Source organism: Ailuropoda melanoleuca, chromosome 10, assembly GCF_002007445.2.
Source record: "Ailuropoda melanoleuca isolate Jingjing chromosome 10, ASM200744v2, whole genome shotgun sequence".
Classification (NCBI taxonomy): Eukaryota; Metazoa; Chordata; class Mammalia; order Carnivora; family Ursidae; genus Ailuropoda; species Ailuropoda melanoleuca.
The window spans coordinates 30040077-30066336 of NC_048227.1; the positions used below are offsets into that span (position 1 = coordinate 30040077).

Sequence of the window (26260 nt, forward strand, 5' to 3'; positions counted from 1 at the left end):
CATCTGATTTGAGCCTGGGCCCTACCACGTGGCTCCCGTGGGGCCTTGTGGACAAATCCCTTCAGTTCAGCCTTGGTCTCGTCAGATTTAGCCCCAGTCTCATGAGCTTGTTGGAAGGATTAGGGAGTTAATGCATCCAGTATTGATTGCTCGCCTACTGTATGCCAGGCCCATACAAGCCTGTCACGGACAGGGCCATGAGCAAACCAGAAATCCTGGCCCTCCTCTGTGGAGCTGACAGTCCCGTGGGAAAGACAGATAATCAAAGAAATCGGTAAATTATCTGGCACAGGGGATAATCAGTAATACAGAGAATAGTACGGTGGCAGGCGGGGTAGAATTGTACTTTCAAACACGGGAGCATTTGCTCGGTGGAAAGCAGAAGGAAGTGAGAAAGTAGTGGCGTGGGCTGTGCTGATATCTGGGGAAGAGGATCGTGGGCAGAAGGCACGGGCAGTGCAAAGGCCCAGGGGCCAGACTGTGCCTAGTGAGGATGGAGGCCAGCAGGGAGACCCCTGGGGCTGGAGTGGAGGGAGCGGGGAAGGCAGTCCGGGAGACGGAGGGTGCCTCATCAAAGCAGATGAGAGGCTGAATCAGGACCCTCATCCCCCCACAGAGTGCCTCACGGGTTCTGAGCAGCCAACAGGCCTCATCTCCAGGCCTCTGGGGCCTGCGTGGTACCAGGCACGGTGGCTGCCAGTCACACACCCGAAATAGTCCTTTCCTTCCTTCCTTCCTTCCTCAGAACTTCCTCAGGGCTTCTGGCCTCCAGGTGGCTAGTCTCCTGGTTCTGGGCCGTTCCACCTCACAGCCACTGCTCCCCAGAGCACACTTCCGACCTCGAACTAGGGGCTTTTTCAGCTGAAAATAAGTCAAAGCCAGAAGCGGCCCTTGGTGATTGTTCTCACACATTTCCTCTTTCCAGCAACATTTTTATTTCTGCACAAATGTGGCACGTTGTCTCTGTTCAAAACCAGAAATGCTTGCCTTTTTCTGGGGTGCGGGGGAGCAGAGATCAGGAGGGGCAGGTAGCTGGTGGGTGGGGGACCTTGGGCAAGTCACTGAACCTGGCTAGGCCTCAATTTTCTCATCTGTGAGATGGGGACGGTAGCGGCTACCTCCCAGATCATTTATAAATTGCACTGAGCACACTGTAGGTGTTTAATAATTTCTTCCTAATCGTTAGGTGATTTTAGATCCCTAACCAGGATCGCACACGAATTTAGCTTCTTTCTTTGTTGGAACAAGAACCAGGCAAGCTTCAGCCCTTGGGTCACCTTCTCCAGAGAGTCCCCTTGGCTTCCTCCCCCCCCCCACTTCCCCAGACAGGCCACTGATCACAGCAGGGGGTAATTGTCTGTTTACCCTAGACTTGAGGCTCGTGAGGACATGGCCTTAGTCAGTGCACTGTGTCTGTCCAATGAATGAACGGGGAGCGTGTCCACCAATAAATGGGCCACTTAGCATCACACCCGAGAGGCCCCAGCCACAGCCCTGACCGCCTGGGCCCCAGATGCTGGAAGCTGGCTTCCAAAGAGGCAAGACAAGAGGATAAGAATGATTTGTGGGGGGCACCTGGGTGGCTCAGTCAGTTAAGCGACTGACTCCTGATTTCAGTTTAGGTCATGATCTCAGGGTCCTGGGATCGAGCCCCGCATTGGGCTCCAAGCTCAGCACGGAGTCTGCTTGTCCCTCTCCCTCTGTTCCTCCTCCTGCTCTCTCTCTCAAATAACTACATAAAATCTTCCAAAAAAAATTATTTTGGGGACCCATCTCCATTCCTGGTGGCACAGGCCCAGTTAACAATGCTGGTAAGAAACCTCACGGGGACCCGAGACAATTCACCCTTCTGCTTACGCAAACTCAAGCTTCTTCAGGTCCCGGACAGCAGGGAGTTCTTCAGCTGCGTCTTCCGAGGAACTCCTCGTCCTGGAGAGAACGGGCAGTGTTAGCGGGGAGCAGGCTCTTCGCCTCTCCCTGAGCCCCTACGTGAGTGATCCAGGATGTCTGCCACAGTACCCCAAATTCCTGGGGAGGCCTGCCTTCCCTGGGGGATATTGTTGTCCCCCATTAAAAAGAAATACCCCAGAACAAGACGTTACAAAGGCATTCCTATGGGTTTCACAGAAAAGAGCCTCAGAGCAGGGGCTCACCAAACCCGGCCCAGACAGCACACAGTAGGTGCTCACAGAATGGATGAAGACAGAATGAGAAACAGTTATTCTATGGTCGAGTTTCCTCTGCCCCCTGGACCTCAGAGCTCTGCCATCTCTCACATGGGGACAGTACTTGTCCTGGCTGCCTTAAAACGTGGCCATTGGTGTCACTTCTGTTCCTAGATGCAGAAGGCAAGTCCTCGGTCCCTAGCAGGGAGTCCCTCTCGGGCTTTAGCTGAGGACGAACTGGGTTCACGATGGCAAGTTTTGAATGGCACAAGGTGATGGGTCCTGGGGGAGGGCACGGGATATCCCCAAGTAAGGGAGAAGTACCAATGGCGAACTTAATGTTGGGTCCTAGCTGTCTGAGCCACCTCTCACGCCCTCTCCCCCTCACCTCTGGATCTGCACGAGGTTGCCCAGGTCATCCACATCCTTCGGGGATTTGGCCTTGAAAGGCTCGATGGTGAACTTCTCCTCCACTGCCCGGAGCAGCTTGGTCTCCCCACGCTGCTGTAGAGACTCCCAGAGCCCCACCGTGTCACTCAGCGAAGCCCTGTGGAGGAAGGGCCTCAGACCCAGGCACAAGGACCGGGCTAGACCATAACGGAGGGGCAGCTCCATGAAGGGACCTCCTACCAATTCAGACACTTTCTGTCCTCAGCTTCATCCCTACCTCCTCCAGGAAGCCTTCCAGGACCACACCAGTTCCTACTGATTCCTCCCTTTTCTCAGCCCACCCAGTGGTTTTATTTCCCTTTTTGCTTTGGCTACTAGGAAGCTCAGTGGCAAATTCTTGGTCAAACCACTAAAATGGTATAGAACTTTAGAGCTTGGGTGAAATATATTTGGGGGGAAGGTGGGAGAAATTCTCTTCAGATTAGGTGAAGTGATCAAATTGATCACAGAAGGATTTAAATGAGCAAGTTAAGGAGTCAGAGGGGTGGGATATGATCCAATGCAAATTCTGGGAAGACTGCTCTGACGGTTGACTACGAAGGAGAATAGAAAAGGGGTGTTTGAGGGCAAGTTGTGGCTTTAACCATGACAAAATAGTGGCTTGATTAGGGGATGGAGAGAATACAAATTTGAGCCCAGATCAGTCTTACATCCTAAATGTGGCCCAGTGCCTGGCACCTGTCAGGCCTTCAAATATTGGTTGAAGGGGCACCCGGGCAGCTCAGTCGGTTAAGTGTCAGACTCTTGGTTTGGGCGAGGTCATGATCTCATGGTCATGAGATCGAGCCCCATATCCGGCTCTGCTCAGCGTGGAGTCTGCTTGAGATTCTTTCCCTCTCCCTCCCCCACTGCCCTTCCTCTCCTCTCCCCCACTGCCCTTCCTCTCCTCTCTCTCAAATAGAAAAAAAATTTTTTTTAATTAAAAAAACCACAAATGTTGGTGGAAGACGCTGTTCTTCACTGCTGTGTGACCTTGGGCAAGCTGCTGTCCCTCTCTGAGCCTGGACGTCCTCATCTTAAAAATGGAAGGAATCACTTCTGCCCCCGCCTGGCTACCACGCATACTAAATGAGACCCCACAGGGGTGCCCAGCACCGGGCACAGCGCCAAGAACACAGCGGAAGCCCTCCCCCCGCTCCCCTGCCCCCACCTGAAATGGGTGACACAGCCGAGTCCCACAAGGCTCCCCAGCCCAGAGGGGTCAATGCCCGTGCTGCGGAGGTCCAGGGAGAAGTCTCGGCCTGCCGCCGCCAAGGCGCTGCACAGCACGTAGGTGTTGGGGGGTGTGAGCCGGGTGCCCAGGAAGGAGAGGCGGGCCGGGAGCCCCTGCACCACGTGCTGCCAGAGCCCGGCGTCCGAAGCCTCGTGGGCACAGTGCAGCAGCTCCAGCAGCCGGCCGGCCCGTAGTGTCCCCGGCTGCAGCCGCTTAAGGTACCTGCTGAGGACCTTCTGCTTCCTGGCCCCCAAGGCAGCCAGCGCCGGCCCGGCCAGGGCTCCGAGGCAGTCGGCGTGGGGCTGGAACAACAGCCCAGCCAGGAAGCGCGGCACGCCCTCCAGCCAGTTGTCGTAGGGCCTCTTCTTCCTCGGGGTCAATGCCAAGTACTGTGGCAGCTCCTTGTCCTTGATTTCCGTGCTCAGCGCCAGCCACATGGCCCCCAGGAAGCACTGCAGGAGGAAGCTGGAGAAGGCCAGCTCCGCGTCCGGGGCCCCCGGGACGGGCTGCACCAGGCCTCTGGCCACGGCCCAGGCCCTCACCTCTGCCGACGGGAACTGGCTGTCCTGCAGGGTGCCCCGGTGTCTGCGGCCCAGCTCCCATGCCAGCCTGGCCAGTCCTGCCAGGGCCCCCGGGGGGCTGTCGCGGGCCGCAGGGCCCAGCAGGCCCACGTAGAGTCCCGTGAGCGTGGAGGGCAGCTCGGCCTCGCCGCCCAGCTCCAGGAGGGCCTCGGAGAGCTGGCACACGGCCCGGCACACGGTGGGGCTGTGGCTGTGGCTGAGCAGGAATGGCTGGCCGCGGAGGAGTGCCAGGGCTTGCTCCCGGTGCTCGGTTGCCCCAGCGCGCTCCAAGTAGCGCGTCACATAGGTCTCAGCCTGCTCGGCTGAGAAGCCGGTCACCTCGAACAGGATGTCGGCCTTGCTCAGGCTGTGGGCCAGGCGGCCCCGGGGCCGGGCCGTGAGCAGCAGGGTGCAGCCTCGCAGCAGCTTTCGCTGGAAGAGACCGGCCAGCAGCCCCCGGAGGGAGTGGGGCTCGGTGGACACGGGTCCACCTGCGCTGTGCAGGAGGCCATCTTGGCCCTCGAGCCCCTCGAAGGCATCCAGGATGAGCAGAACCCGGTCGGGCCTCCTCAAGATGTGGCCGAAGACCTCCTCGTCCACGGGCTGTGGCTGGGGGCCCAGGCAGAAGAGCAGATCCTGCAGGCGGTAAGTGTCCTTCGCGCGGTCCAAACAGTGGCAGGGCAAGTAGAAGACGAAGTCATACTGGGGCAGCTGGCCGCAGGCCCAGGCTCGGCTCACTTCCCGGGCCCAGTGGCTCTTGCCCTGTCCTGCTTTGCCCAGCACGGCGATCACCTGTGTCTCCCGCGGCCGCCGGCGGTCCCCTGCAGCCAGCAGCACCTCGGCCAGCCCCCCGCGGACCAGCTGCCGCTCTGCCCAGTCCGGGGTGGCCAGCTCCCTCTCCTGGCTCTTGCCGCTGTTCCTCTCCAGCCGCGCCCTCACCAGCTCCACCTCCACGAGGATGCCTTCCGGGTCTGCGGGCTCAGCCTGGTACTTGTCCCGTAGGGAGCTGCAGAACTGCTCCACGGTCTCTGCAAAGGCCCAAGAATGTGTGTGTTGGGTGGGGAGGGTGCTAGCAGCAGGATGGGCCATCACGAGGTCAGCCCGACCATCATAAATTTCTTCCCCCTGCGCCAGTCCGTCCCCACCCACGGCTGCCTTTATCACTGCCTCGTTCAGTTATGCAGACGTTCACTCATTCATTCATTCATTCATTCACTCTCACACCCATCATTCACCTGTCTTCTCTCTTGTTTATCTATCCGCCCCTTCATTTACTCACGAACCCCCTTCTGCTTTTGCTCCCTCACTACAGGAAGGCCATGAGGTGGGGGGCGGTGTTAAGGGTTAAGAGACAGAATCCACGTATCTGGTTCAAATCCCAGCCCCACTGCTAATTACGGTACTCTTGAGCATGTTATCGACCCTGCTACGGCTCTGGGGATGCCCCAGGAGTCCCTCATCTGCAAAAGGGGGATAACATTAGGGCTGTGTGCGACACGTGTGGTTTAACGTATCTGCTTAGAAGACCACGCAGAATGGAGTAAGACAGGAGTTTGGTCATCCTCTCATCATCCCACCTCCCATCACCCCCTTGCCCAGAGTCCACTCCCTCTTTCATCCACTCTCCCCCCATTCATTCCCTCGGCCTGGAAAAAAGATGCCAACACCTGGCACGGGCTTCCGAGGGCAGGACCTCAGCACACACGACTTACGCGTCGGTGAGTAGCAGAATCAAGTGAGCAAGTGAGCGGATGCATGAGCCAGCTGACAAACGGGGTGGGTACGTGGCGAGTGAGTGCAGGAGAACCCGATCTGGGCTTCCACCTCCTGCCCCAGGGCACAGAGAGCCCCCACCACTCACCAGGCCATTTCGGAGGCTTGCTGGAGACCTCGTGAGCTGTCAGGCATTGCGTAGGGGACATCTGGTCCTCTGGAGAGGAAGAAGTTCGGGTGAGGGGCCTGCCTGGGACCTTCCCGCCTCGGGGACATTCAGTCCTCTGAGTCTCCCAAAGGCAGAACCAATGGGGGGGGTCTGGGTCTCCCCAGAGACAACAGTCATAACGTGGTACCCTAAGGCTGTATCCCACTCAAAGAGGCCTTTCTTGGGCCGGCTGTGCTTTTACCAATGCTTTACAAAATCACAGCATCTAGGGGCGCCTCAGTGGTGCAGTCGTTAAGCGTCTGCCTTCAGCTCAGGGCATGATCCCAGCGTTCTGGGATCGAGCCCCACATCAGGCTCCTTCCTAGGAGCCTGCTTCTTCCTCTCCCACTCCCCCTGCTTGTGTTCCCTCTCTCGCTGGCTGTCTCTGTCAAATAAATAAATAAAATCTTTTTTTAAAAAAAATCACAGTATCTATGTAGAAACCGAGATTTGCAGATTTTGCAGACAATTCAGAAGATCTGGCCACGCTGGTCTGGTTTCGTGCCGGGGGGCAAGTAGCTGAAGGCCAGTGGGAACATGGGTGGTTTAGGTGGAACATGGGTTCTCCTACGCCCTCCACTCCCTGGAGCCCTCCTCCCCCCTGCCTTGTTTTATCCATAAATGCAACCTCCCTGGTCCTGTGGCTCAGAGACCTGATTGAGACAATTCCTTCCCCCAGGGCCTCTGTCCTGCCTCCTGTAAGTCTCACCAGCCCCCAAGGGGCCTTACCGGTCATATTTGCACGGGAGGTCAAGGCCGGCTCTGGCATGCCAGGAAGGTCAGCTGCAGACGGGGCAAAGGGGCTGGTGGAGCCGGGCCGCTCTGGGGATTTGGGGAGGCTCTGCATGGCGGGACCACTGGAAGGAAGCACTTGGCTGGCCTGGGGCATCTCGCCTACAATGGGACAAAGGGAAGGGTCAGAACAACCAGGTATCCACCCAGGACCCACACTGGGCCACCTCCCACCACAAAGGAGTCTGTGTGGCTTGAGAAGTCTGGGGACGAGACAGGAACTTCCAAAGTAAGACATTTCAGGACAGAACTGAGAACTCTGGAGTTACACCTAGCTCACCGCGACTTGGTTTCCCCACGTGTGAAATGGGCACAGTCAGCTCACAGGGAGCTTAGGGCAAATGCTACTATAATACTCTTCCTGCTATATGGTCAGTGCTCATTTGCCTGGATGTCAGGTCAGGGATGCTCCCTTGCTTCTGGGCCCCCAGGGCATTACACAAAAACCTGACATATGCCTTTAAAGGGTACTCTTGGGTTGGGTGGGAACCACCAACCCCCCCCCCCCCCCCCCCCCCCCCCCCCCCCCCCCCCCCCCCCCCCCCCCCCCCCCCCCCCCGGCCCTCATCCTCTCTCCCATCCCTGAGAGCCCAAACGAGCCTTGCCCTGGGCAATTCACAACTCCTCAGTGTGGGAGCTCAGCCAGGACCATCCTGCTGATCAGGAAATAAGGCAATTCCAAAAAAGCCACGCAAGGATGCACACCGAACTGTTTACCACGCAGTAGTAAGAGAGTGCAGACGAGAGCCTCATTAACTCTCTTAAGCATCTCGTTTAGTTTGGCTTGTGAATGAGCATGTATCGATGTGATTTTTAAATATAATAAGGTTTAATACAAAGAAAAAAAGGCAAAACTAAGGCTTGGTGGGGGAAAGTGATACACAGAAAGCTACAGCCGCTGGGTGGGTCACTCACCCAGACCACTTTAGGGAGCTCTGCCTTTATGCTTTGGTATTTGGGAAAGGGGGTCAGAGAAGGGTGTTCTGGGGGAGCAAGGATCAGAAGAAGGTGCAAATACCTGGAGCTGAGGGAGGACGGGGTCAGGGAGTAGGCAGGTAGCTGCGAGAGGGGATGGGCGGGCAGGCTTCGAACACTCACCTTGATAGATGACCATACCAGACACCCCTGTCCCAGGCCCTGAGATTTGCCAGAGCCCCTGGGGCAGGGAGGGGAGGCTGGGGACGATCTGGATGCGTCCAGCAGAAAGACTCAGGCAGCTCAGCAAGGAACTGGAAGGGGGCACTGCAGGAGACAAAGGCAGTGAAAAGGGGTCCTCCAGAGCGCCAACGTTTGCCATCCCGTCTTCTGATTATGCAATTAATATCCGACTCCCTTTCTAAAGGGCGGGCTCCACTGTCCCCCAGAGCAGCAGCTGTGTCTGTCTTGCCCACGGTGGCGTCCCCCACCCCCGGCAGAGTGGCGGGCACAGACAAGGTGCTCAGTGCATAGCTGGTGAATGAAGAGGGCTGGTGGGCAAATGCCCTCATGGTGGGGACTCCCTACTGTATCTCCCAGATGTTTCCTTCCAAGGCACATTCTCTGACACAGGGTGCGCCGATGGGGACCCTGAGGATGGGACTAGCTGGGAGGGAAGTCCCAAGGCAGCGGGGCAGGGCAGCCTCCCCTCTCCAAGTCCCTAACGTACCAGGCATCAGGACGGGCTCCTCCAGCCAGCTCTGGCTGGATGCTGGCTCCTTGTTGAACACAGCAGGTGGTGACAGGCAGGGCAGGGCTGAGGAGTCACTCGCTGACCCGACCAGGAACGTGCCAGTCACTGCAGGCACAGCGAGGGCCTCAGCTGTGAGGAAGAGGACCATGTTAGATTCAGGGGACCGTGGGCAGGGTCTGAGTGGATGCCTGGAGGGGCCCTTCTGGGGAGGATCGCAGAAGCAGAGTAGATCTCTCTCCTGGCAGCTGGCGGAAGCGCCTGTCCTCCTCTCAGCCCTGGGTAATGCTTTGCTGGCAACTTCTCGGTGCCAGGCAGCCCCCCACCCCCCAGCCCTCTCCCTGTGACTAGGTCCTGAGAGCTTCCTGAGAGGGAAAGCCACAGGCAGGCCAGGACCCTGCCACCTTCCACAGCCAGCCACTGAGCCCCTTGGGGGACCCAGAGAGGTCCCAAGCGCTCCCCAGTGAAGGCAGGGGCTGTCCTGTGCCCCCTTGTCCCCATCTGACTGGGACAGGGGTTTTTCTCCTCCGTTTAGTAAGGAGACAGAAGAGGGTAAAACCTGCTTCTCCCACAGATTGGGGGCGCTCTGAACATAGGAACTGCTTCCCTATCCGGGGCTTCGCAGGCACAGCTCCTGTCTCCCCCATCAGACTGGAGGTCTTGGAAAGTAGGAACCCAGTCTCTCCCATCAGACTGAGAGATTTCTGAGGACAAGGATCACTTCTCCATCATTCCAGATTCTTCATGGGCAGGGCCCCAGTCTCCGCCATCAGATTAGAACTTGCTGAGGGCAGTGACTAGGCTTCCCTTATTAGACTGTGAGCTATTTCCTCAGTCTGTGCCACTCAGGGGCTGGTCTCCCCGCCTTTGCAATAACGACTGGGTGGGATGAGAGGGGAGATAGAGTGAGAGGAGGCAGCCTCTGGTGGGAGGAGACGGTGAGCCTGGGGAAGAGGCTCGCTGAGGCATGGGGCTCTTGGGAGGCCAGAGGGCACTGGGTGACCAGCTGACCCTAGATGACTCTGGACTCTAAAAGGAGAAGTGTGGCCTGGAGAGCCAGTGGAGTAAGGCAGGAGGCGGGGTCTCGACTCTGACTGAGAATTAAGAAGGGGTGTCGGGGGAGAGGCTTTGTGGGAGTTGAATCTCCCAGCAGCCTTCAAACCGCAGAGCAGGGGCTATGGAATCGTGATCTTGGTTTGAATCCCAACTTCGCCTCTCACTAGCTGTGTGATCTCGGACAAGTGCCTTCCCCTCTCTGAGCCTTGGCTTTCCACTGCCAGTTCGGACATGCACCCGAGCGGCCCCGGCTTCCCTGCCTCATGGTCTCCCCAGGCCCACCCGACCGTGCTCACCTAGCTTCCTGTGCTTCAAGTCCACGGGCAGTTCCTCTGGGAAGGCTGCAGAGAGAACATCACGGTCAGCCACCCCAAGGAAGGTGTGGTCCTAGCCACGAGGGGCCCGTGAACCCCAGCAGCCACATGGCCTGGCCTTAAATGGCTGGGAAGCGGCCTTGCAGCTCCCATTCCCTCTCCTTCCTCTGACCCTCCCTGCCCTGCTTGTCCACTTGTGCCCAAACCCCACCTTGAAGACCCAGGGCAGCGAGGGATTAGAAGAGGCAGAAGGGCAAAGGGGACACCAGACGAGTCTGAATTTAGAAAAATAAAACAACCACCTGCTTGGGGTCCCTCCCTAGCCCTGTGTCTTTGCAACAGAGCCTCTGTGAGGCTTCAATCTCTCATCTGTGAAACAGGGGCGGGGCTTCCTACTTCGCAGGAGTACATGGAAAATGGGTGAGCTAAGAATCCCGGGCTAGCACACCAAAGGAGAAAAACCCTATATGTCTCCCTCAGCAAGGGGGTGGCTAAGCAAATCACAGTTCACCCAGCCTGCGACATTCCACGCAGCCCTAAAAAAGAACAAGAATGCTAACGGACGTGGGGGAAGTGTCCTGGTGTCTGCAATTCACTTTGGAACGTTCCCAAAATAAAACGAATGGATGAGTGGGTGGCTAGAGGGATGGACAGATGGATAGAGACGTGTTAAGGCAAATGTAACCAAACATCCCTGGAGAATGTTCGTGCTATGTGGATGTTTGCAGTACGATTCTTTCACCTTTATTCTATGTTGAAAAGTTTCATAGTAACATGCTGGGGAAAATATTTATCAAATAAAACCAAAAAAAGCAAGCAGAAGAGGAATTCCCTGGAGGGAACCAGCCACATAGGCTGTTTTCAGAGAGGGAAACCGAGGGTCTGGGGGACAGGGTGGGCGGGCGATTTTTCTTTTTTTCACTGAATATCCTTGCACTTTTAGAATTTTTGTAGCCTACACCTGCTTTACCTGTTGACAAATCAAGAAATAGGTACCAGTCTGACACATGGTCTGGAGCATAGTAAGATCTATGTGGACGGGTGGTCAAGGAAGGCCTTCCGGAGGAAGTGACTTGTTAGCCAAGAGCTCAAGGATTCAAAGGAGCCCACGATGGGAAGAACTGGGAAAAGGGCATTCCAGATAGGACTGCAAGTGCCAAGAGCCCTGAGGCTGGAAAGGGTATGCGTGTTCTAGGAGTAGTAGGAAGCCAGTGGGGCTGGAGTGTCCTGGCCCCAGGGCGAGCTTGGAGAGGTGGGAAGGGCCAGATCCTATAGGCCTTTTGTACGTATTTTGCAGCCATTAGAAGGTTAGCAGGACAGCAGAATGGTCTGATTTGCATTTAAAAGCTCATGGGGACTGCCATTAAGGACAGACTAAGGAGACAGGGAGACTGAGGAGGAGGTTCAGAGAGGGACAGGCACTTGCTCAAGGACACACAGCCCATAGATCGCAGACCCGGGACTCAAACCCAGTTCTTGCTGACTCCAGAATCTACAGTGGAAGACACCTCCCTCAAACACAGGGGTGATAACTAAGGATGAAAGGGAACCCAGAGCCCAAAGGTCCTTTGGGAAATGGCAATCAAGACAGCCAGGGGCAGAGACACACCTGGAGAATGGCCATTAGCACCTGGGCTGTCTGCTTCCTCCCTGGGTCACCAGGGTGCAGCAGTGAGGGGCGTGGGGGGTGGAACACCCAAACCCAGGCGGAACAGACAGGACTTAACAAGGGAAGCAACTGGGAGCCACAGCAGGCTCTGGAGTGAGGGCGGAGCCAGAAGTCAAGCAGGCTGAGGTCAGATCAGAGAGGGGCTTACTCACGTCTTTTCTGACTTTTCTGCCCTGCTTCCTCCACCTCCACACTCTCACTGATCATTTCTTCCAATCCTATGTGCTCAACTTTGGGGGAAAAAAAAAGACACCAACATATAGTCAGTGGATGCCCAAAGTGAGCCTTCATTGTCCCTATGTTGGGGCAGGATCCGACCGCCCTTTGAGGGGTGGTCATCAGGTATTACGATGCTCCCCAAGGAACAAGGAAGGAAACGCACACTGAGCCAAGAAGCCCCCAACTTACTGAAAATGTCTTTGCCCAGACCGTCCAGTTGGGAGTCCTGGAACACATACTGGTCCAGTTCCGCTGCCCAGACAAGGAAAAGAACAGTCAGTCCACGAGTTTTCTGAACGCCTCTTGTGTGCTGGCCTTGGGGTAGGCACCAGAGAACTGTGACCCCACCAGCCTCGGCACACATGGGGGGGCTCCATCCGTGTGTGCTGAATGAATGATAAAATTAATGAGGAACCCTGAACCTTCATGGGCTCTTAATCTCATTGAAGGGACGATACGCATCCATGAAAACGTAACTGTTGCTATAAAGTAATACAATGCGGTGTGGCGGTTGTCACGGGCTTTAGGTTTAAATGCCAGCTCTACCCCCATTAACCGCACTAGCTGTGTCAACGGGGACCAATTACTTCACCTCTCTGGGACTCCACTTCCTCATCTGTGCAATGAGAATAAATAATGCCCACAACCCAAGGATGAACAGTGAGGATTAGAGAGGCCCCACCTCTAAGTTAAATCATCAAACACAGTGGCCAGGACGCCATAGGCACTTAATAAATAGTGGTTAATTATATAAAGTGGTACATGACTTGGATCCCAGGAGAAGACAGCTCTCATGGCAAGAGGTCAGAGGAAAGAGTGTATGGTGACAAGGGTCTGTTAGGAAGGGCTCCTGAGGGAAGGGACCCTGGAGCCGGCCCTCGAAAGATGGTCACAGTCAGAGAGGTGGAAAGTGGAGGGCTTCGGGCAGTGAGGACAGTGAGGAAAGGTGTTTGAGAAACTCAGAGACAGGTGTCTGCGGGAAAGTTTCACGTTGGGGGAAAGGTAAGGCTTGACTGCATCAGCGATGGAGAGCCATAAAAAGGCAGCAGCGACCGTGATGTCTATGATGATGGTGATGGTGGCGGTGGTGAGCGGGAGGGGGGCGCCTCACTTACTCTTTGCAAATTCCTTTCCTAAACACTTTACACACAGAAACTCATCCGATCCGCAGCCATCGCACGAGGCAGGTGTGATGATTATACCCACCATGCACATGTGCAAGCCATTTTCTAGACATAGTTCAAGGTGCCTCAAATGACTGGATGCTCAGGCCAGAGCCTGGCTTTCTAGAAGCACAGAGAAAGCCCACAGGCTTGAGGAGCACGTTTGGATGAAGCTTCTGCCTCCCCTTGCTTTTGGCAGCTTCTATTCCTGTGTAGATGCCTTCAAGCGAATAAGCCCCTAAATCCTAAGTAATGCTCAAATCCTTCATCACTGCTTCCAGTTGGAGGAATACGAATGCCCTCAGCACCAAACACGTCTGCTCCCTCAAGTAAGTTCCCAGGAAGGAAAGGAATGAGCAGACCTCTCAGTTCTGTAATTTTTGAGACACGCACTTATCACTCTCCATTTTCCACTTTGTGTGCTGCAGGATTAACTGTGCACTGGGGAAAGACTGACCGCATTCACACTAAGCACAGACCACCTCAGTGATGTGGTGCTTGGGGTTGCCAGGAAAAGGGTCAGAAAGTACAGTTGTGCAGGTTGTTCACTGCACAAGGGTGCCTGCCCAGCAAGAGGACAAATGGGGGCTGCATCCTCCAGAAGAAGGGGCATCTTTTTCTAATTCAACAGAGCCTCTGTATGAGATAGTGGTGAGGAGGGAGACTTTACCCCACTCCCCTCCAAAAAACAAAAACAAAACCAACAGCAACACCTCCCTTTAAAGAGTTCTGCCCTTGTCTGCAAGTAGTAGCTGTTTTTAAACCTGCAAATCCGCTTTTCAGCTTAAGCCTTAGAGAACCTCCCTCACCCTAGACACTTTCCTTTTTGTGGCTAAAAATAAGGACTTTGAAATGAGAGAGACCTAGTTTGACTCTCAGAGCTACCCGTTGCTATCTCTAAGGCCACCTCGGGTACACTGCTTTCCCTCTCTAAGCCTCGATTTCCTCCTCCACAAAACGGAGATACTAGTAGGACCTACTTCCTTTGTTGTGAGGTTTCAGTGCAATAAGACACATACAGTGACCTGCGTGCAACAAGTGCTCCCCTCCAAATGGTAGATATGACAAATACTAGAGTAATTTGGCTTAGGAGCTAGGGAGAAGACCGGGAGGGGTATATGGTGTGGCTGTGTGGACGGAAGGAAAGAAGAGCAAGAAATATAAAAAGGTATAGAACTGAAGAGAGAGGACATAAAAATGAGACTTTGTTTGCCTGGTGGTCATTGGCCAAGGGGTCAATCTCCCTTCTTCCCTGGGGTCTCTTTTCCAGCCCTTGCTCTGTGTTTCCTCTTGCCCTAATTTATGAGGGAGGAGCCTGCTGTGGCTTGCGGTGAATGGGTGAGGTGAACAAAAGAGAAAAAGGAACTCTTCCCCTTAACTGGCCTTTTTTCTGGGTTCAGAATGCTTCCTCACCGATATTGGCATAAGCCTCCCTGGTCTCTTCATCACCTTCCATGTCACACAACAGTCTGCTGAACTGGTCGCAGTTGATGGTGTCCACGTCGGCTTCTGGGGGGAAAAGCCCAATGGATGAAGCCGGAAAGCTCTGGGAAGAGGGCTGGTGGGGAAGGAAGGAGAGGCGGGGCGGGGCCGGGAGAAGCCCCCTTTGGAAGCAAACAAGCAAGCGTTTGGAGCTGTCCGTGGTGCTGACCAGAGCTCAGTGGCCAGAACATCACCGGGTGGCTGACTGTCTCCACTGCAGGCTGGGCGGGGCGGGGGGGGGGGGGGGGGGGTGAAGAAGGACTTGGGAGGGGCCAGAGGGAGGAGAGCCCACCTGAGCAGAGCTCAATCTCTTCTCTAGCCAGGTCTGTCTGGTCATAGAGGTGGTAGAGCTGCAAGGGATCGGCACTGCTGTTGAGAAGCTCCAGGTACCCGCCTTCTAGAGGCCCCAACTCCATGGCGGCACACTGTCCACTGCCTGGAAGAAAGACACATTCAGTCAGCACAGGGAGCACTGGAAAGATGCAGAGAATTCATAGCTACCACAGTTCCTAGCTGGGTCACACAGTGAAGGCCAGAGTTTGGGAGAGCTAAAGAAAGTGAGCAGACATGCTCATTCAGCACCTCTTATACACTCCAGGCAGTGGAGAGAAGAAGTCCTATCTCCTTCCTCCAAGGAACTTATAATCACTCTGGAAAGATGCCGATCATACAGGAAAGGGAACTGGGAGGTGTAGGTTCAAGATACCTTACACCTGGGATCCAGGAGACTTGAGCTCCACCCCTAGTGCTGCCATGAGTGATGACAGTTGAGATTTGTAGAGCACCTACTATGTGCCAGACACACAGGCTAGCGCATTTCATTCTCACATCAACAACCATAAGAGGTAGATACTCTTACTATCCTCACTTTCCACATGAAGACATGGAGGATCAGAGAGGTGAGGAGACTTACATAAGGTGACCCACGTCCACGTGGAACCAGGATCTGCTTGGGGGCATTCTGATGCAAGGATATGCAATTAAGTGCTATGCTGTACTGCCTTGGGTGACCTCGAGCAAGTCTCTGCACCTCTCTGTGCCTCAGTTTCCTAATCTGTAAACTGAAGGAATTGGGGCAGATTCTAAGATTCCTCATTTGGTGAAGGGCATATCAGACACCTTAGGTACCACTTCCTTCAGTCTTCCAGACACCCTGCACATGTCCACACAAAAACCTGGATATGAAATTTCATAATCGTGCAATTCATAATAGCCAAAATCTGGAAACAACTCAAGTATCTATCAATAAAGGAATGAATAAACAAAATGTGATAAATCCACACAATGGAATACTATTCAGCCTTTAAAAGAATAAAGTACTGGGGCGCCTGGGTGGCACAGCGGTTAAGCGTCTGCCTTCGGCTCAGGGCGTGATCCCGGTGTTATGGGATCGAGCCCCACATCAGGCTCCTCCGCTATGAGCCTGCTTCTTCCTCTCCCACACCCCCTGCTTGTGTTCCCTCTCTCGCTGGCTGTCTCTATGTCTGTCGAATAAATAAATAAAATCTTAAAAAAAAAAAGAATAAAGTACTGACACAAGCTACAACATGAATGAAACTTGAAAACATGATGCTCAGGGGAAGAAACCAGACACAAGGGGCCATAAATGGTATGATTCCATTTATATGAAATGTGCAGAATAGGCATATCTCTACCGATAAAGTAGATTAGTGGTTGGCTAGGGTTGGGAGAGAGTTGTGGAAAAAACTGGGGAGCAACCGATCACGGAGGTGGGACTTCTTTTGGGGGGACGTCAAAAATGTTCTCTAGGTAATGTGGGGATGGCTGTACAACTGTGTGGACATACTAAAAAGACCACTGAATGGTGCATTTTTAATGAGTGAATTGTGGGGCACTCAGTGGCTCAGTCGGTTAAGCATCTGATTCTTGTTTTCAGCTCAGGTCATGATCTCAGGGTCCTGGGATCGAGCCCCGTGTCAGGCTCCACACTCAGCAAGGAGTCTGCTTGAGATTTTCTCCCTCTCCCTCTGCCCCTCCCCCCTTTCTAAAAATAAATATTAAAAAAAATAATAAATGGGTGAATTGCATGCTGTGTGAATGACATCCCAATAAAGCTGTAAAAACAGAAGCCAATCCAGGAAGATAGAAATTATTGTCTCCATTTTGCAGATGAGGCCAACTAGCCTCCCTGACGATAGGCAGCTCTTGCTGGCTAGAGCCACTGAGGCCTCATGTGTGAGGAGACCCGCTGAACAAAGTACCACTAAGAAAGGAGCTTAAAACCACAGAGCTTAAGTTGCTCACAGTTCTGGGCGCCAGAAGTCCAAAATCAAGGTGTTGCCAGGGGCTCTAGGGGACAGTCCTTCCTTGCCTCTTGTAGCTTCTGGAAACTCTTGGCATTCCTTTACGTGCGACGCTGTGGCCGAATCACTCTAATCTCTCCCTCCGTGGTCCCATCATCTCCTCTTCATGTCTCAAATCGTCTGCCTTTCTCTTAAAAGGCCACTTGTCATTGGGTTTAGGGCCTACCCGCATAATGCAAGATGATCTAATTTCAAAATCCTTAATTTAATTACACCCGCAAAGACTCTTTCTCCAAATAAGGTCACATTCCCAGGTTCCAGGGATTGGATGTGGACATATCTTTCGGGGGCCCCCATTCAACCTCGTCCCCCTACATGAAATGCAGACACTTGCTGGAAGTGTCTTGGAAGAGGTAAGAGGAGAGTTGGCCTTGAAGGCCAGAGGACCTACCAGAGCCTTCTGAATACCCCTGCCTGGACCACAGGGCAGTGGAGGTATGGTGGGAAGGACCGAAGAGGGTGGGGTCAGGAGAATACACACAACTGTGCGTACCTTCCAGCTGCTTCTTTCCTTCTGACTCATTAACAGCCCTCACCACCCAGGGAGGGTCTCTGCACAGACCCCAGACATCACAGGGAATGAACTCTCCAGTCCAACATGGGCCCTGCCTCGGGCTGCCTGTTGATAACGGGTTGGGTGGGGGCTGCAGGAACACAAACATCACAGACTTGCCTCAAAGGTCCAGCCAGCCATGACCAGAGGAAGCAGAACTGAAAGACTGGGGCCCCTGCCCTTTTCTTGTCATGAAGCCAAGCCTGGGGGAGGGGGGAGAAGAATTCCACCCGTCCCAGCACAGTGGCCTGAGAGCTAGAGAAGAAATCTGTTCTCTCCAGGGAGGTAAGAAAAGATGTCCCCCGCCTCAAATCTTGCCCAATGCCTTCCTCCCCTTTCCAGTCTGTGGTATGTATGGACAGCGCGCATTGTAGCAATCTGCCTCCTTTTCCAGGCAGCTGGATCAGGCGACAGCAGCCCTGGATGGAGCCCAGCCATTTCACCACTGAGTTGGGTGACTTTGGTCAAGTTACCCAAACTGTCTTTTCACAGGGTAACAGGTCGGCCAGGGGCCTTCAAGACCAACCTCCTTCACTCTACAGAGCAGTTGAGACCCTGAGAAGGGACCCTACTTGCTCAAGGCTGCATAGCCTGTCCCTGGCCAAGCCTGCACCTGACCCCTCCCAGCAGAAGACTCTCAGTCCAGTGCTCTTTCCTGCCAATCAAAATGTTTCCATTCAATGAACAACCCCTGTCATATCTAGGCTCAGGAATGGCGGGACCAGGTCCTATCACAGAGCCTGAGGAAGTGTAACCCAGCCTCAGTATCGACGGGCTCAGCTTCAAACTTTGGACAGCATTACCCAATGCGATCAGACACCAGAGAAACACACTGACAGAAGAGAAAAGTCCAACATGTGTGAGCTTTGGAGCCAAACTGCCTGCCTCTGAAACCACTCCCACCTACCAACTCACCACAACCTGGGCAAGTTCGTTTTATCAACCTCCTGGAGCCTCACTTTGCTGATCTGTAGAATGGGAATAATAACAAGTAACTCATAAGGATCAGATGAGTTAGTTCTCACAAAGCCCTCAGAAAGGCGACTGGCGCTTAGCAAGCGCTTAGTGAATGGTGGCTCAGAAAGGCATCCATCACATACGTGGCGAGCAAATGTGGGTGATGGCCTTCACCATCGCTATTGTTATTAATGATTATTAATACTATTAATGATTATTAATTTGCTTTTAACCTCTGTGAGGTTGACAAAGGGACCCCTTCCCTTTCATTCCTTTGTAAGTCATAACATCATGAAGCGAAGCGTTCTGTTCTTCTATATAAGGGGGCCCCACAGAGCCCACAGGCACAAGAAAGCCCCACAGCCAGCAGTGTAGCCTGGCAGGTCTGCTCATGTCCCTCATCACTACCCCTGAGAAGGCGCCTGGAGAAACGCATCCACGGGCCCAAGTTCTGTGTCCTTGGCTAAACCCAAACAGGAGGACATCTACTCTTGGGGAGCTTGGGTGGCTCAGTCGGTGAAGTGTCTGACTCTTGGTTTTGGCTCCGGTTGTGATCTCAGGGTCGTGAGATCGAGCCCCGCATTGGGCTCCATGCTGAGCACGGGGCCTACTTAAGATTCTCTCTCTCACTCCCTCTGTACTCCCAACCACCCTGCTCATGTGCTCTCTCTTGCTCAAAAAAGAAGAAAAAGAAAAAGAAGAAGACGACGACATCCACGCTCAGATGCCCCCCCAACATACACCCCAGCACCTCCCTTCCAGCTGCCCCGAGATGAGCCCTGCACCTAATGCCCTTCTCTTGACGAGACAGGGATTTCCAGCTCAGAATGAATGGGCTTCTGCCTCCACCCAACCCCCCATCTGAGCTCCCAAAGAGCTCTAGGGAGAAGGCAGGATTTAACGTCCATCTGATAGACAAGGATACTCAAACACTTCCAAGAAATGACTTGCCCAGGGTCACCTGGTTGGAGAGTTTGAGTCTGAATCCTGGCTAGGAGGCATGAAGCAAGTGCCTTCACCTCTCTGAGTATCAGTTTTCTCACTACTAGATCAGGATTATGACACTTCCCTTGTGGGACCATTGAAAGGCCAAGAGAGGCTCTTGGAGGCACACAGGAGGCCCACGGTCAAAGGAATCCCATGATGTTGGGACACTGCAGAGCTGGCGCTCAGTTCCGGAGTCTAGTCTCCTGGTCTTGATCTCCCAAAGCCACAGTGCGTCGCACTCATGCCCAGATCGACTCACATCTTGGCTTGGGCCCTTCCAGTGTTCCCACAACCATGTTCCCTATGTCTCTAGATGTTTAAGAAGTGCTTCAAAGGCCCCTGATTAGACTCTTTCCCCCATGTGTCACTCTAGTGGGGACTGGGGACAGAGATGGCTCAAGTCACCCCACTGTAGAGAAGAGGGTCCCCTTCAGCTACCCCAGCACAGGGCAAATCACACAGGCCAGGAGTCCTGTGAGGGCAGGAGCCCTGTCTGTCTAGCTCACCTGTCCCCAGGCCCCAGCAAGCTCCTGCACATAGCAGGCTCTCTCCATCCACAAAACTGAAGCATTAACTAGAATTCACAGGTGTCCGCTGAGTGCCAGGCACCAGATGACGTGATCTACAGACCTTATTCTCTTCGGTCTAACACACACATTTGTGATTTGTCTTCCCATTTCTCCGATAAAGAAACAGGCTGAGGGGCGCCTGGGTGGCACAGCGGTTAAGCGTCTGCCTTCGGCTCAGGGTGTGATCCCAGCGTTGTGGGATCAAGCCCCACATCAGGCTCCTCTGCTATGAGCCTGCTTCTTCCTCTCCCACTCCCTGTGCTTGTGTTCCCTCTCTCTCTGGCTGTCTCTATCTCTGTCAAATAAATAAATAAAATCTTTAAAAAAAAAAAAAAAGAAAGAAAGAAACAGGCTGAGAGAAGACTGGTAGGATCTGAGCCAACTACCCAGCTCCAAAGCCACGGCTTCTTCAATCGGTTCTTGGTCCCCAGGCACCCCGGGGAGGTGCCCTCGCCTGGTGACAGGAGGCGGGGGTGACAAGATGGTTTCTCCTTTTGCGGAGCTGTCTGGGGCACAGCAGAGAAGTGGTCTGTGTCTTTTTGGTAAACGAGCAGTATTTTTAGAAGGTCCTCTTTGAACATGCCCTTCCCCCTGGGCTACCACCTTCCACATCCAACTTGAGAAAAAGTTCCTAATCTTTTGGCGACCAAAAGTCCCTTTGGGGGTTCATTTCCATGTCCGCTTTGTACTACAACGCAGGTTTTGAAAGACCGTAGGCACCAAGATGGTTTCTGGAATAAATTCATTTCCCTCTCCTCTGAGGGAAATCCAGTATTACCAAACTGTTCTAACCGCTCCTTAAGTAACCTGACAGCCCGTGTCTGCTGACCTAACAGTCCTTCCCCGCTGGAAGATCCGGTTGGGTTGGGGGCGGTGCTGGACACCTGAGATGCACAACCTTGTTTCCACTGTCACAGCAACTCTGGGAAATTGGTATTATTATATTCATTTCACAGATGATGACAATGAGGCTAGGCTCCGTTTAGCAGGTGCTTTCTTCCCAGAAAAGGCGGTATATCCTTGAGGGTCTCAGGCAGCACTGAGAGGGAGAAAGGGGCACCTCTGCTCCCCCTGAACTCTCCAGCATTGCTCCGCACTGTGATACAAGAGCAGGAGAGGAAATACTTCCCTGCATGCCGACTCCACTTCTCCTCCTGAGGAAGGAACGAAAATCTGCGAGCTGCGCTGCATGTCTAGGGCCATGGCGTTGCATTCCAGCTCTGCCTTTGATCTTGAGGACCCTCTGAGCCTTAGTTTCACCAAATGGGGGTGGAGCCCACTCAGCGGAGGTATTTTGAGATTCTAGATTCCTCACTGCTTGTCAGCCTTCCCCCTCTCCAATCCAAGCCCCTCCCCCAACACGGTCTTGCTCCCCAACCTCATGACACGCTGCTTCCGGGGGTCACGTGGTGGTAGGAAGCCAGGAGACCACGGCTACCTTATCTGCCACGACCAGCCCCCAGTCAGTATCTCTGTGGGGCTGATCGATCAAACAAGTTCCTCTTCCCTTGCCCCTTGCAGTCCTCCAGATAAATTCTGAAAGACACACTGCACTGCTTTTCGTCCAAATCTGTAAAACAATGATTAACGGAGCATCTCCTACCAAAAAAAAAAAAAAAAGTACGAGACTCAGTTCTCCAGAGGCGCTAAGGACGTTGACAACACAGTCCCTGCCCAGAAGCTTGCAGGGTAGACTCAGATAATATTTTAAGAGGGAGACAAATCGTGATGATAATAATACGGTGGTTAGGAGTGCGTGCTCTGGGTTCGAATCCCAGTCGCCGCTAAGCGCATGACCTCACGTAAGTCCCTCAGCCTCTCCCGGTTGTGAAACCTCCCGCGTTTGGCTGGCAGAGCCTCTACCTAATTATGTGGCTGTGACTTGCCCAAAGCGACATTTCCGGAAAGCGCTACGATGATGTAAATTTCCAAGTAAAAACAGCAAGCTGCCACTTGATACTGCACCACTGGTCAAAAGTAGAAAGCTCCGAAATGCCAAAGACTGGCAGACGTGGGCTGGGGCAGCCACCCCGGCGAGCAGCCCGGCACCTGCTCGAACACCAAAGGAGGCGGAGATCCTACAACCTCCCAGTTCCAGGCCGGGGATGGATCTCCCAAAGAAACGCTCCCACAGCTGCACAAGGACAGCCATCAGGCGACGACGCACTGGACTCTGCGGTGACAGCGGGTGGATGCCATCCGGGTGCCGCTGGCTGAGGGAGGGGCAGTCAAAAGTAGCCACTGTGATCCACGGCGGATGATGCTGTGTGAGAAGCGACAGACCAAACGCACACCCAGCCACGGAGCGCAGACTGAAAAGTCCGAAACGGAACGAGCTCTGACAGCCCAAAGCTAGACGTGCAGAGTGACATCCAGGTGCATGAAAACACAGCAGAGAGCTTCCAAGAACACAGGCAAACACGGGGCCACACCTCCAACGCATCAGAAGGCAAATCTCAGAGCAGGTGACGCTGCTTAAAGGGGTCGGAGGGCCCACAACCTTTCCTTCCCAAAAGGGGCTGCAGAGTATGGTGCAAACGCTCCGGAGAAGTGTTTAGACCTTGCCTTCTGGATACTCTGACTTAACCATTGTAACTGGAGTGATGTCTTACACATAGTATCCGGCTACAACACGGATGAACCCCGGCAAGGGGCTGAGGTCAGGGTGCCCATCTACCAGCTGCTGGAGGGCAAGGGGCTCACAGCTCACAGCTCTGGGCATAGCTCCAAGTCACACCCCTTCTCCAAGGGGAGCCCATATCCCCTTGGTCCCTGTGGGGTGCAAAAGTCCGGTCTGATGCCTCAGTTTGCAGTAACCCTGAAGGCTGTCCCAGCTTCAGTGCGCTCCGTGGGGGCAGGGGGAAGGTTGAAACCCCTGTTGAGACTTATGGCTAGCAGCCCACTCCTGCTTCTGCCCGGTCCTTCCTCTTCCCTCTCCCTGCGGTGTCCCCCACCTCACGTCTCCCCAGTAAGCCTCCCACGTACAAATCAACTCCGAGTCCGCTTCCTAGGAACCTCATCGCAGACAAGCTCATTCTGTTTTTCCACCAAGGGGTCTGGCAACCACACAGAACCTCACAAAAGCACCCCTGCCAAAGACCACCTCTGAGAGCTTGGGCAAGCCACCTATCTAGTCTGGACCCCTACTGAGGACATCCGCCTCATTGTGACTTGGAAAACCTTTGGGATTCGAATGATCCCACCTCAGCTGGCGCGTGTGCCTAGAGACGGCAAGCCACTGGGGGTGAGGGGCCTGCTGGACGCAGGATGAGAAGACAGCAGGCCAGCAGTAAGAGCGGCAGCTGGGGAAAGAGGTGTGGCCAGTGCTTGTCCAGAGCACAGGTCCCCTTCCTGCCGGCCTGGCCCCTCCCACCTCCAGGTGGCCTTCCCTCTGCACGCCCCAACATTCCGAGCTGCAGTCAGTGACCTGGAAAGGAGTCCAACATGTTCCCTCCCCTGCCCCCCCAAGACAACTTGAGCCAGGTATTGGAATGGGGAGGGGAATGAGCACCTTGTGGTCAAGCCAGGCCCTCGGCTCCAGTCCTGACCCCCAGCTTGACCTAACGGGGTGCCTAAGCCACCACCAGTCCCTCCGCTGGGTGCTGGAGCCTCTTAGCCATGAATCATGGGCCAGCCCTGCAAGCCAGCATCTGACGACAGAGAGGAGCCGTTGGCAGGCTTGGCTGTGAATCAAAACCGCCCGGAAAGGGGGCTCAACAGACAGGAGCTGGGGGCCTGACTCCCAGAGAGTCTATATTTTTAAACGAGCACCCCCTGTGCCCCTACATACACACCTGCCTTGTAGGAATTAAAATGGGTTTTCTTTTCAAGGCAGCCTGAGTTTCCACTTGTCAGGAAAACACGGCCCCTCCACTGGTGTGACTTTTCTTGAACCCTGGGAGGTCTGCAATTCTCGGTCTCCCAAATGACCCTTCCAGACTCTCCCTTTCTGCCACCTTTCCACTTCTTCGCAGCTGAAAATCCTAGAACCAGACTAAACACCTTCCTTAATTCTTCTCCTTCTCCTTCCAAAAGTCCCTGTCAACAGCCATGCCATTGATGGAGGAGCCCCCAACCCCACACCCTGGATTGTTACAATTGCTACCGGGTCTTTCCCCCAATCCAGTCTCCCAAACTTCAGCTGTTCATCAGTCAATTTTTGGGTCAGATCTGCCCACCACCTGTTCTATAATTTACCTTTGTATTTTCCTTGAATTAACTTTTTATTCCTTTTTAAAAAATATTCATTTGAGAGACAGAGAACACAAGCAGGGGGGAGGGGCAGAGGCACAGGGAGAAGCAGACTCCCCACTGAGCCAGAAGCCTGGCACGGGGCTCGATCCCAGGACCTGGAGATCACGACCTGAGCCGAAGGTAGACACCTAACCATCGGAGCCACCCAGGCGCCCCTGAATTAACTTTTTTAAGGAAACAAATATATTTATGTTCAAAGAAAACCTTCCAGAATTGAAAATAGGCAATCAAACGCATACCAGTACACCCATGTTCATAGCACACTTTTTGTAAAAGACAAAAGGTGGAAACAACTCAAGCTTCCATCAACAGATGAATGGATAAACACAATGGGGCCTCTCTGTACACTGGAATATTACTGAGCCATTAAAAAGGAAGGAAACACGGACACCAGGGACAACATGGATGAGTCTCAAAGACACCACGCTCAGTGAAAGAAGCCAGACGCAAAAGGACACACACTATAGAATTCCTCTTACACGAGGCACCTAGAGTGGTCAAATCCATAGAGACAGAATATCAAAGGGTGGTGGCTGGGGGAGGCGGCTGGAATGGGGAGTTAGCATGTCATGGGAACAGAGTTTCAATTTGGGGCGATGAAAAAGTTCTGGAGACAGGTGGTGGTGATGGTGGTATAACAGCAGGAATGTGTTTATTACAGCTCAATTGTATACTTAAAATGGGTTCATTGGTAAATTCTCTATTACCATTAAAAAAAAAAAAAAGGAAACTTTCTATAGCTCCCTCCCATGGGGGGTAAGAAACCAGTATCACTTGCCACTAAAAACAGAACAATGTTATCACAATAAGGTCAACTGCTCTCTTACTCTGTTAAAAAGAAACATCAGCCAGTACGAGTGTTGTTAAAGATGTCTACACCCAAAAAGGGGAAGGCGGATTGAGAAAGAATCTGAAAAGCAGGGATCTCCTCTACCAGGAGAACTGGGGTAAATTAACTCCTCTTTGAGAACTGTCTTTGGGCCACCCATCAGGTACATGTCACAGTCTAGAAGCCTCCCTTCCGCCACAACTTGCCCTCAAATCTTTCCATACGATCCCTGCAGGAGCTCTGACGCTTACTCCTGGCATTGGCGCACTCTTTGCTGACTTTTCCCAAGTTTTTTCAAGACAGGGCTCATGTTTTAGCCGTCTTAGAGATGCACCTTGGAGAGGAAAGTCATGTATCCTGAGTGACTGATGGCAAGTCTGAAAGCCAAGTCCAGAAGCTTCCCCCCTCTTCCTCAGGCCACTTCTCTGATTGCCCGGGATTGACCCCGGGGCCCTGGCGTTGAGTCCTTTTGCTAATTTCCTGACTATTCTTCACGAGGGAACAGGGGCTGAAGTCTCAAAAGGTCAAACCAGGTCCCTGCCATCTGACAGGCTTTGCTATATCCGTAAGACTCTGACCCCCCAGGACCTGCCCTGCGTTTGTGAAGCCTCACGCCCCTGCCCAGGCACTGGACTGGGCTCTCCACAGACTTGGACTCAAATCTTGACTCAACCAACAACACGACTATGTGACCTTGGTTACAAAATCTCCTGGGGAAGTCCCCAGAGGTTTTGTAACATGGTGAAAGAACAGGGTTTGGACCACATCAATGCCTCTCGATGCATGTATAACCTCTGGGCCTCTGACACAGGAATCACCAAGATAAATGGTTTAGCCCAGGTGGGGCTCAGGGGCGGGACCCAGGGGCCTCCCCGCTAAACAGGTGACTTCCTTGTGCCGGAAGCCTGGCTCAGTTCCCTCTGAGGATCTTTCCATCGTCCATCCTGGGATCTTGGAGACCAGGTCCTTATCTAAGGCAGCCTGGGATTTGGAAGGTGACAATTTTCTAGGGTCTCTCCCTCTTCCCCCTCAGCTCCACCAGGCCCTAGAGCAAGAAGCACCAATTTCTTTAACCTTCTGATCGGCTGGGAGTATTTCCCTTCTGGGTTTGTGGGAA

General features: G+C 53.7%; 1 protein-coding gene across 5 annotated transcripts in view; it reads right to left on the minus strand.

The window, feature by feature from the left end:
* CIITA (class II major histocompatibility complex transactivator) overlaps nucleotides 1-26260 on the minus strand; it is a 45471-nt gene that overhangs the window by 7625 nt on the left and 11586 nt on the right. For 3 of the 5 annotated variants that reach the window (XM_019803171.2, XM_034670371.1, XM_034670373.1), the window contains exons 2-13: nucleotides 14963-15106; nucleotides 14602-14697; nucleotides 12215-12277; nucleotides 11959-12036; nucleotides 10120-10164; nucleotides 8747-8899; nucleotides 8200-8343; nucleotides 7039-7203; nucleotides 6250-6318; nucleotides 3766-5416; nucleotides 2554-2712; nucleotides 1858-1929 (exon numbers count right to left, since the gene is read on the minus strand). In XM_019803171.2, coding sequence (XP_019658730.2) covers nucleotides 1858-1929; nucleotides 2554-2712; nucleotides 3766-5416; nucleotides 6250-6318; nucleotides 7039-7203; nucleotides 8200-8343; nucleotides 8747-8899; nucleotides 10120-10164; nucleotides 11959-12036; nucleotides 12215-12277; nucleotides 14602-14697; nucleotides 14963-15106 — 2839 coding nt within the window. Of the gene's footprint in view, nucleotides 1-1857; nucleotides 1930-2553; nucleotides 2753-3765; nucleotides 5417-6249; nucleotides 6319-7038; nucleotides 7204-8199; nucleotides 8344-8746; nucleotides 8900-10119; nucleotides 10165-11958; nucleotides 12037-12214; nucleotides 12278-14601; nucleotides 14698-14962; nucleotides 15107-26260 lie in introns of those variants that run through there. The other 2 variants (XM_034670372.1, XM_034670374.1) reach the window with 2 other exon arrangements.